Genomic DNA, 12135 nt, shown 5'->3' on the forward strand with positions numbered 1-12135 from the left:
ATTGAATTACGGTTGCTTGGAATAATAACTTGAGCATAATTATTGTAAGGTCTTTTTGCGTTTTAACCTGGATAATTCAAAAATAGGGAAATCCCCTGAAAATTCTAGGAAAGCCCTATGGTTACGAGTATGCGTAGTAACGAAAAATGTGTTACTGTGCACAGTGGTGTAGTGGTAAAATTAGCTGTGCCGGAGCTATACCTCTACCGGAAAATTTTTGAAAATTAGCCTACTACCCAAATCGTGAGTTTTAAGGCCCTTTGGATTTTGTTCATCTGAATGTCAAGTTCTTGTGCACAGTCTTTTAACTCACGCTTGTTTTTTGGAGAGGCGCTGTACAGCGAGTACAGTTTGTCCATAAATATCTGGAAATGATTCACTCCGGCCACTTCGCTGACTGCGTCCCCAATAGCCAATTCCAATCTGTGATTTAAACAGTGCCAAACGATTATATCAGGGTACAAAGTTGAAAACCTCTTTGCCACTCCTGAGTGTTTCCCTAACATAACACTAGCCCCGTCACTTGTGAAAGAAACTAAGTTCTGTTTTAAATAACCATTGTCAAACCCATATTGTTCAAGGGACTTAAGTGTACTGTTAAAAACAGATTCGGCCCTTTGATCAGGAAGTTCAACTAGATCTAAGAACAAAATGTTAGGGGACTTTTCTTTACTTATTTCACACTTCAAATAAATTATGAGTACTGACTTTGAACTTATGCTGGTGGATTCATCAATAATGATAGAAATTTTCCCAGAAACTTCCTTAACCTTATTCAATATTCTTAACTTCATCTCTTTTGATATATGATCAATAATTTCTACAGCACTGTATCTTGAATGAAGGCCTACACCGATATCTACTCCATTTAGTTTTTGAAGTTCTAATAAACCGAAATGATCGTTATATGGTCGGTCGTTCTTAGCTATGTAGTAAGCTGACCTAAAAATAGCTTTAGTTGATTCCATGTGAGCTGTATTTGCAGAATCAACTAATTGCGTAATAGGATTTTTATGAGAGGATTCAACAATGGCCTGAGCAGTACTATGTGCTTTGGACTGTTTGTGCTCTATAATTTTTTTTCTAAGTGATTTGAGCTGGTTAGTTCGGTTTGAGCCGTAACAGCTAACTTGAAATGTGCGCCACTCATGACTTAAAGAAACGTGTTCTTTCTTAAAAGCACCCATAGTTGTGACTTCAAAACAAACTTTGCAGCCTAATTTACCTTCTTTGCAATCTATCCAAGGATAAGTTTCCTTCTTACGAGTCCACATCTCTTCTGTCCAAACGTCAGGCCATTTTGTTTCTTTTTCCTTATTCGTTGATGTGCTGGGTTCACTTATTTGTTCGTTTTTATTTAAAGAGTTTCCAATCGCTAATTCATCAACCGAAACAACATTGGATTTATCTTGCTTGGTTCCTTTAGGTAGGCCTAACGTGTTTAGTTCACGTTTCACCGACGCACTAAAAAATGAGGTTAAAGTTTTTTGTTTAGGTTTAGAGTTATCCATAGCGATACTACAGGTAGCTTATGTCAACAGATTTGGACGTTGGGCAAAGATAACACAACTATTAAAACTATTTCACCTCTTCCAGTAGGTATCCGCGACACGTAACGTAATAATTGGAGCAGAAACACTAAATTAATATACAGTGCACGTGCACTATGCAAAGCAGACGAGACGCAACTACAACTGAGCAGGATTAGCATGGCCGGGTGGGCTGGAGATGCGCAGTAGCTACGGAGTGGATTTAAGTGGTGGGGGAAGCGACTCCGGCGACTCAGTCTGTTGCCGCTCTCACTGCCGTGTGTATCGCCCCAGTCTACAGTGTACAGGGCCAGCTCGCTCCGCTACCGCTCCTCGGGCGGGGCGCGGGTGATCGGAGCGTCGAGTGAGCTAGAGAGAAATCGAGGGGGAGAGGCGAGAGATAAGAAGGACACAATATTTCAATATTGTTGTGGCTATTCCTCCTTCCGTGGTGGGGGGAGGGTTGTGGTGACACGGACACGGTAGTGCTGGGCGCGGACCGCTGAGATGTCTATCATGTCTATCCATCAACTATCCCGTCTGCCAGTCGCTCGCTCAACTTTTGCGCTTACAATTACGAACTACCTAATCGTAGCTGCGTATGCCTTAACTGATTAACCACGATAACTAACGTGTAAAAATTACTTAGTAAAGGACAAAACAATTTTTGTCCTATATAAAAAATTCGATTGAAAAAATCGTAGCCGGAGCGCCGCTCCCCCTTCAAAAGCTGTGCCGGAGCGACGCTCCGGACCGCTCCGGCTCCACTACACCACTGACTGTGCATGCGCCTAATCTAGTGAAATTCTAGTGATTTTTTTCAGTGAAATCTAGTAACTTTTATAAATTTCACCTGGCAACACTGCACTAGTCGATTCAGTTTGCTCACATCTTCCAACCAGGAAGAACGCTTTTTTATATATCAACCAAAACGACTATTTCGATCTCTGAAAAGTACGGTATAGGGCTTTTCATTCACAGTCATTTGTTTCGAGCTTCTGTCAAATGTGGTATAATCCGTGTATATTAATATTATACACAGACTATACAACATATGACGGAAGCTCGAAACAAATGACAATCGATGAAAAACCCTATTGTTACGTTTTTAGCATAATTTGTATACAGTGAGCATTAGGTATACAATTGAGGGTATTTTTCTACTTCCCCAACGAACTTTATAATAAACATCTAGAAACAGAAGTTCAATGTTTTCAGAATTTTATATTACAAACAATATATTTTCACAAAGCTACTAGTACTACAATCAACGAACATAACATTCACCGATTTTAAAAGAAAAGAATTTAATTTAGCGCAAAAATCAACAAAAAATGCAGAAAACAAATAATAGTATATTATGCAACGAGCATTAAGTGATGGTCATTATGAAGCAAGTATGAGGGACATGATACTCTAAATAAAGAGATAGTATTTTCCCGTAGCTCAAATACATCCGAGTTCGCGCATTGATTACGTAACTGGAGACCGGAAGTTGAATTTGAATTCTTGTTAAAGTTAAATGGGATTTGTATGCATTATGTGATGAAAGTATTCAATTAGCAAAATAACATTAAACTTCAATGTATTCGAAAAGAATTTAGTGTCGAGATTCCAGTCAAAATAACTGTCAAAGATAAAATATAAAATACAACCGCGAATAATTCAAAGTAATCGGACATTACGAATGATTAGGAATCATTACGAACTTGCCGGTCTCCAGTTACGTCACGACTTCCGGATGTGCAATATGTTATCTTGTTATTTATAGTATCATGATGAGGGATACGAAACGAGCCGCTTAGCGGCGAGTTTCGTATAGAGTACGAGCTTCATACTGATAATTAAATGCAAGTTTTATACACGATTTTTTCTATGATCATTCACAACAAAAAATATATTCAAATTTACTAATTTTGTAACGCAAACAAACTAAGTAGTTTGTCAGTTTGTTTACATATTGAGAACTGTCAAAGCGTATATATTTGACTCGTCATTGGTCACTGCGCGTGTGGCACCTTCATTGCCATATCGCGATTCTATTGGTTAAAAGTCTGTATCGTAATGAAAATCTGTATCATAATGAAGTTCATTATGATACAGATAGTGAAATCATAATTGATATATAATTATGTATATTTATGCAGACAGAAATTCGCTTTTTTACAAAACATTTTTAGGTTAATTTTTATTCCTTGTTAAAATTTGAAATATAATATTCTAGTAATTTCTTTCTGTCATATATCCAGGAGGATCTCCCTCTTTATCATTAAATATATAATACAGCTCTTCCAATTTGGTAACATACTACAACCATACTAATAAACATAAAATGTTATCATAATTAGTAAAATTAATTAAGCTAACACCTCAAATCAAAATTGATAAATAATTCCTTTTCCTGCTACTACCAGCCGTAAGAGACTGTGACCTGTTTGATAACCCTTTTTACAACCCTCATCAGGGATCAAATTATCCCGTGACAAGTGTGTTGGTTCCTCCGACCCTAAAATTTTATTCCTGGATCTGGATCAGAAAAGTTTCCGATGCATAATTTATTAATGGGTTTCGCCTAAACAGCCTCCAGACACTTCGGTCGATTTTCATGCTAATATGGAAGCCCCGATAAATTCGGGATTCGGTGCGATAAAATTATTAGCAGGTTTCTTGTAAATTTGCAGGATTTATACGCTGAGAATAAAATTAGAGGAAATAGCATACTTTTGGACTTAAAATAAAAAAAAAAAAATGAAAAAAATAGTTATTAGTTAACAGTTATTAGTTCATAGAAAATGTGTTCGTTGGCCTACGGAAAGCATACGTTAGCGTTCCACTGAAAAAGCTGTGGCAATCCACACAAAGCACACATATTAATATAGAATTAATAGACCGGGCAGTATCGTCGCCCCCGCTAGCGAAATTATTCCGATTCGATTTTTTTGCACAAACTTACTCAAAAAGAGGTCCTTATAACATATCCACAGGGTGCCGGGCGGTGCCGTGGTCGAAAAATTGTTTAAACAATTTTTTTTAAACGAATTCACAAAAATAATTTTTTCATTTCGAACAAAATTTTTGTAGATACATTGGCTTATTCTGAGCAAAAAAGGTCTCTTGTCATTTTTTTCTAAAATTGATTGTTGTCGAGTTATATGCGATTAAAAATTTAAAAAATGCGAAAATGGCCATTTTCAAGGCTTAAAAACTCGATTAAACATTATTATTATGAAATTCAAAAAGTGACCAAATCAAGTTTCAAATCCCTTCTTCAGGGTTCTGAAGAGATTTTTGTCATTATTTTATTAGAAAGCTGTTATTTTTAATTATTAACAATTAGCGCTGTAGTCCAGCATGTATCGTCGCCCCCGTTAGTGAAATTATTTCGATTCCATTTTTTTGCAAAAACTTACTCAAAACCAGGTCCTTATAACATATCCACAGTGTGCCGGGCGGTGACGTGGTCGAAAAATTGTTTAAACAATTTTTTTTAAACAAATTCACAAAAATAATTTTTTCACTTCGAACAATTTTTTTTTTAGATAATTTGGGACATTCTGAGCAAAAATGTCTCTTGTGATTTTTTCCTAAAATTTATTGTTGTCGAATTATACCTACGTGATTTATAATTTGAAAAATGCGAAAATAGCCATATAACTCGACAACAATCAATTTTAGAGAAAAATCACAAGAGACCTTTTTTGCTCAGAATAACCCAAATTATCTAAAAAAAAAATCGTTCGCAATAAAAAAATATTTTTGTGAATTAGTTTAAAAAAATTGTTTAAACAAGTTTTCGACCATAGCACCGCCCGGCACCCTGTGGATATGTTAAAAGGACCTGGTTTTGAGTAAGTTTCTGCAAAAAAATGGAATCAGAATAATTTCACTAACGGGGGCGACGGATACATCCTGGACTATAGCGCTAATTGTTAATAATTAAAAATAACAGCTTTGTAATAAAATAATGACAAAGATCTCTTCAGGACCTTGAAGAAGGGATTTGATACTTGATTTGGTCACTTTTTGAATTTCATAATAATAATGTTTACTCGAGTTATTAAGCCTTGAAAATGGCTATTTTCGCATTTTTCAAATTTTTAATCGCATATAACTCGACAACAATCAATTTTAGAAAAAAATGACAAGAGACCTTTATTGCTCAGAATAAGCCAATTTATCTAAAAAAAATTTGTTTGAAATGAAAAAATTATTTTTGTGAATTCGTTTAAAAAAAATTGTTTAAACAATTTTTCGACCACGGCACCGCCCGGCACCCTGTTGATGTGTTATAAGGACCTCTTTTTGAGTAAGTTTCTGCAAAAAATCGAATCGGAATAATTTCGATAGCGGGGGCGACGATACTGCCCGGTCTATAATAAAAGCCGTCTATTCTGCGTTTCGCAGCCACTTTGCAGTGTGGGCAGCATATCCCAATATAAAACTCATGGAACCTTGCAGCTCAGTGTTGCCGGTTTTAAGCAGAAGAACTTAAAGTCCGTCTAAATAGAATATTACAGAAGTCCAAAACATCTTGATTTGAAAATCTGTGGGTTTTATTATTTTTAAATAATTCATAGATAGGTACTATGAAAGATATTTATACGATATTAAAGATATATCATTTGAATATTAATTATAATTAGCCTGTGATTAATATTATATTGAATAGTTATTTATGATATGTGTTAAAAGTACAATTTTAAGGCACGTATGTGAAAGTTAGCAGAATGAGCGAAGCGAATTCTGCAATTCACATGAGTGCCTTAAAAATATACTTTTTAACACGTGTACTTTGTACGCACATAAGAAGTTATACTTCTATTATATGATTTCAACGAAATAAATATACTTTCAACAGGTTATTTTTGTATTTAAAGATTAAACAAATTTTTACTTACTACTTTCCAAAAATTGTTATTAAAACAATACTAAAAATAAAAAAAAAGTTAGATAACACACGGATTCGAACCGGCGACCTCTCGATCTGCGGTCGAACGCGCTACCACCGAGCTAAACTCCCTTTGCTTTGACAGCTTACAAGATTTCTAATACATACTGACAAATTTAATAGATCAAGTGAGGTATAAAAATACTTTAAAATTTATTTAATATAAATATTATTATCTCTTGGCAACACTGTCCTTCATAAGAGTCAGTACTGAAAGGTGACCGTGGAACGCAGTATAGGTACTTTACAATTAACCCATAACAAATAAAAAACAGGGACACAAATAACAACAGGCTTTGTAACATCAAAAGGATTCAAAATATTTTAATGCTTTCTAATGCTCTTGTTTTGAAAACTACGTTGGAAAACTACGTTTGAAAATCTGATGGAGATGGTTTTAAAAGTACTTATATTACCTAAAAAAAAACACGTCTAGTATATTTCAATGTTGTAATGATTGTGTTCAAAACCTTTGACGAGTATCTAAAAAATGAGGTATTTTACAGATAGCCCAGTAAATGACCGTTTTGTAGTGTAATTTACAGTGTAAACTCAGAATTGCATGGAAATTTGGATTTAGGTTCTACTTACCCTCCAGTTCAAAGTTGAACTTGTGCCGTTGGTTGATTTTACTTGGGGGATGATGGTCACCTCTTCTCGTGGGTGAAAAAAGATACGTTCAAAATAAATCCGGAAATTTGTAAATTGACTAATTTTAAGTAACTTTTATTCTATAGAGTTTTTTAACTAAGTTAATCCTTTTCGAGTTATGTGCGTATGGGGATGGTGGATCATCTCTGAAATCAAACATAAGCTCTTTTTATTTTTTAAATTTTTCTTGTTTGTCTTATGTAAACTTTTAGATAAGCTTCACAAGATTAACAGCACGATCGGCTCTGTTAATTTTCCGCACTTTTTCTGTTCGTTGATATAAAAAATAATTAATTATATAATTTAATTAGTCAACTCAGTAAATCATAGTATTTAACCTGCATTTGATTCAGTGACATCCGCTATGGCAAATAATATCCAAATCGCCCACTTGATCGACGATTGTCTTTAACACGCTAACTCAGTTTCTGTCGTCTTCTAAATTAGTTCTTCCTAGTCAACCAGGAAAACTAATTCCAACTTAAATTAGTTGATGGGAGTATATGACATTATGAAAGTTTAGCGCCAAACGGTGCAGCATTATTTTTGGTGATGAACGTGTTAGAAGCGAGCAGGATATATTCATAAAGTTATTACGGATCTGGAAATCAAGTTAGTGTATCTGAACAGAACAGAAATAATCAAAAATTTATTGTTTTTAGTTTATATGTTAAATATGTTAGAAGTTTCTAACAATGAGATACTTCGGCGCACGAGCAAACAAAAAGAATTACTAAGAATAATCCAAGGAAGAAAAATAGAATACTTGGGCCATGTGTTAAGAGGGGAAAGATATGAACTACTTCAAATCATATTGATAGGTAAAGGACAATGCAAAAGATCAGTAGGAAGATGTCAGAACTTGTGGCTGAAGGACCTGAGCAGATTTGACAGCAATTTTTTGTGCAGTAGATTTCAAAGCTACAGTTGCCATTTGGATCGTCAACCTTCGAAAGGAGGCAGCGCAGTAATAAGAAGAAGAGTTTATAATATGTATGTTATCTTTTTCTTCTCTCTTTTTTAATCTGATGCCTGCCTTCATGATATTAAAAATTTATCAGTCTATATGCACAGTTACGGGAAGCAGAAGAAATGACCGAGGATTGGAAAGAAATAATAATTAAGTATTGGGACCGTGCAAGTTCGGCAAAGCGACCCCTATTTCTACGCTCTGTACTATTATTCGCACTTTTAATTATATTGGCCAATTATATTAGTCCTGGTTACTGGATAATTGTCAAGGCCATAGTCCAAAAAAAATAATAAGAAGAAAAAATAAGATTCAGGTTATGTTATGAAAACATCAACAATTGTATGTAGTAAATAAAATTAGTTATTAAAATGCAGTACTGCAAGCAAAATACAATTAATTAAATTTACCTTTATATAATAATTGCATATCATATCAATATTGTGGAGCAATATGTAATTTTTCTGCTTCATTGACAGAAGGTATGAAATATACGTCAATTTGACAATTTCAATTGACAATATGAATTATTTAAGATAGTTGCAATATTTCTCCACGACTCGCGCAGGGTCGTTTCTCGTTTCCCTTTCCAAGTACTTGCACACCGCGAATAAACAGCAACAGTAGAGGTAAATCTTTAGTGAGTACAACATACAAAATTCTAACATACCTCATAAGAAAAGTCAGGCAAATATGCAAGGGTGCATATGCATATTTTTGTATTTTCTCTTAAATTTTGCATATATATAGCGTATATTTAAAAATAAAGTGCATATAATAGGTTTTCAAAACGAATTTATTTGTTGGTTCATGGTTCAAATACCTTTCGTATCTGATGTTTCCAAAATAATAGTATTCTTATCGTAATCCCTTAACAGTTTTTAAATAGGAACCTGAAAATAGAAAGTAAAAATTCCCAAAATTAGCCTATTGGGGCCTCTTATTGACCTTTTATTAACTTAGGTAAGGAAATTTTCAATGTAGTGAACTTGAGCAGTTATTTTTGTGATTTTGGAGTGTACAGAATGATAAAAAGTTTTATCAAGTGTAGTTAAAATGTCAAAAGAAGCGAATGTGTCTGCGTGGATCAAGGCATATCCAGAATTAGTCATTGCTACGGGAAAAGTATTGTGCTCACCGTGCAGGAAAATTGTAAGTAAATACAATTACAACTAAAAAGTAAACCTAAATATTTTAAATTTAGCAGTTTAGCAAATTTTTTCTTCCTTTAGCTGTTCCCAACGGAAAATGTTTGCTTTTTCTTTCAGATGGTTATATCTGACATGGTTAAAGTAGGAAATAATTTGAAAATTTTTTATCCACGTTTAGTATATACAACTTGTATAGCACGTCATGGTTTAAATAGGGTCGACGAAGCAATTAGAAATAAATTTCCTCTTGTTAATAATTTAATTTCAAATATGAAACAAATGTTACTTAAGGCACCTATAAGATCTCAATTGTATAAAGAACATTTGCCAAATCTTTCTCTTCCACCAAAACCTATTGTTACTAGGTAGGGAACTTGGTTGGGGGCTCTAATGTTTTATGCAGAAAATTTTGCTGAATTGAAGCCAGGAATAATAGAATTAGCTGATGATTCTTCCGAACCACTTACACTTTCAAAATAAATGATGAAAAATAAAATAGTACCACAACAACTTTTCATACATAAAATCAAACTATGATTTTGTGCTAAGTTGTATCCATTAGCTACAGGATAAAAATTAAATCTTTAATTGAAGCAGTTAAACTAATAAAAAAATTGGAAATATGCAAAATTGTTGAGTGTCAAATTGGTGCAAAAAAAAATATATTCAGTCATGGATAAAAATACTGGTTTCATATTTCTATCTAAGGTTGTAAATGCTTTAAGTGGGGTGTTGGATGAAACACTAAATGTAGAGGCTAAAGTTTAGAATAATTTTAAATACGCTCTCATAACTTCGGTGGATGTAGAACGGAGCTTTTCTATATACAAACATATGTATACAAAGCTTAAAAGCTTTGTTTTATTTTATACTATCAAGCTTCTAACTAATATTTTATAAAATGATTATATTTAAACGATTTATAAAGTGTTATCAGTGTTATAAAGTGCATATACATGCATATTTGACATAAATAAATGCATATACATGCATAGTTCATACAAATAATACGCATATATATGCGCATATATCTTACTTTTCAGCTTGCATATTTGCCTGACTCTGCTCATAAGACAAGAAGTCACTCAACTCACAGAGAAAAAGTTGGGGACTACCAGCAAGGATTCAGAGATGGCAGACGACAAAAGCACTACAGATGCGTTCCACATATACAATCGAGAAATGCCTCGAATATGACATAGAACTCCACACCGTATTCGTAGACTTCAGACAAGCATTTGACTGTATTTGAAAAAATAAATTATTTATTAAAATTAAAAATCAGGATATACCGGCAGAGCTAATCCGATTAACAAAAATGACTATTGATGGATCTCGAGCTTTGCTTCCAACAGAAGCAAGTAGCACAAAAGCAATTGCAATAAAAACAGAAGTATGACAGTGCGATTCCTTGTCAACTACACCAGGGGTCACCAATTAATTTCCCTGAGGGTCCCTTTCGAAAACCTATGACACTTCTGGGGTCCGGATTTATGCTGCCTGTATCTGACTGTTCTAATTCGGTTTTTTTGTGGATTATTTTTAATAAATATTCCGTATAAACAAATCAGAAGGGTGCCGGGCGAAATTTTTGGGCAGAAATTGTAATATTTTTTTTAACAAATTCAAAACATCACCTTTTGTGCCCGCGAAAATATTGTTTTTAGCATTTTTGGGTCATCTTAAATAAAAAAGATCTGTCATTTTATTAAAACTTAAGAGTTTTCAAGCATCGCAAATGCATATTTTCGCATTTTTCAGATTTTAAATCGCTTATAACTCGAAAACTATCAACTTTTCAGAAATATGACAAGAGACCTTTATTTTTTATAATTACCCAAGAAAGCTAATAGTCCATTCTTTCACGGTTTTTGCTCTAAATTTTAAAGAACCGCTTGGATTGACATGAAATTTGGCATACGTATAGCTTCCATGTCAAAGAAAAAAGTGATATTGTGCCGATGTGTGCTTTTGCCCTGGGGGTGACTTTCACCCCTTCTTGGGGGTGAAAAAGTATATGTCCAAAATAAGTCCGGAAATGGGTAAACTGACTAATTTTAAGTAACTTTTGTTCTATAGAGCTTTCTCGCCAAGTCAACACTTTTCGAGTTATTTGCAAGAGAATATGTTCATTTTTCAACAAAATAACCACATTTTGAGACGGTTTTTCGCAAATAACTCAAAGAGTAAATATTTTGTCGAAAAGAACGTTCTTAGCAAAAATATAGCCTATAAAAAGTAAAAAAATGGTGTACGCGTTAGGTCTCTGGATCTCGTAGAACCAGAGTTATAGCCAATGAAAAATAGATTCATATTCACCAAATTTCAAATAGAATATTTCGACGTGAAATATCCAAAAAATTAAACACTTTTTGGGGAAAATCTATTATAAATTTTTTAAAGTGTTTAAAAAGCTTTATTTCTGTTTTTACAAAAAGTTTCTAGCGTTAAATTTAAGCAAGTTACGCTCAAAACAAAGTTGGTCCCTTTTGTTATTGCAAAAAAAAATCGGAAAGACCACCCCCTAATTAGCAACTTAAATTAATCGTTACCGCTCCACAAATTATTTTACTTATGTTGTGTTTATATGATCTGTAAGTTTCATCAATTCAAAGTGCTTATTTTTGAAAAAATTTGGTTTCAAAGTAAAATTTTTAAAAATTGAAATTTTGAAAAATATGCTTTTTTTCGAAATAACTTAAAAATTGCCAGAGATACCAAAAATCTCAAAAAACAAAAAAAGTCAGATTTGCTTTTCTGAATATCACGTATTTTTTTGTTTTTCTGTTAGACAAAAGTTGATTAAGATTTGGTGTTTCTAAATTTGCATACATTCGTGATCAGTGACTCGTTCAACCCCTTTTAACTACAGCCCTTTCAATAATA

At 33.6% G+C, this 12135-nt stretch overlaps 1 protein-coding gene across 1 annotated transcript; it reads right to left on the reverse strand.

Moving 5' to 3' along the window:
* Positions 1-224: 224 nt before the first annotated feature.
* LOC126890344 (E3 SUMO-protein ligase KIAA1586-like) lies at positions 225-1511 on the reverse strand. Its single transcript, XM_050659217.1, has one exon. The coding sequence runs from the start codon at positions 1509-1511 to the stop codon at positions 225-227; it is 1287 nt and encodes a 428-aa protein (XP_050515174.1).
* Positions 1512-12135: the final 10624 nt, after the last annotated feature.

The sequence above is a fragment of the Diabrotica virgifera genome, chromosome 8 (genome assembly GCF_917563875.1).
Source record: "Diabrotica virgifera virgifera chromosome 8, PGI_DIABVI_V3a".
NCBI classification, from domain to species: Eukaryota; Metazoa; Arthropoda; class Insecta; order Coleoptera; family Chrysomelidae; genus Diabrotica; species Diabrotica virgifera.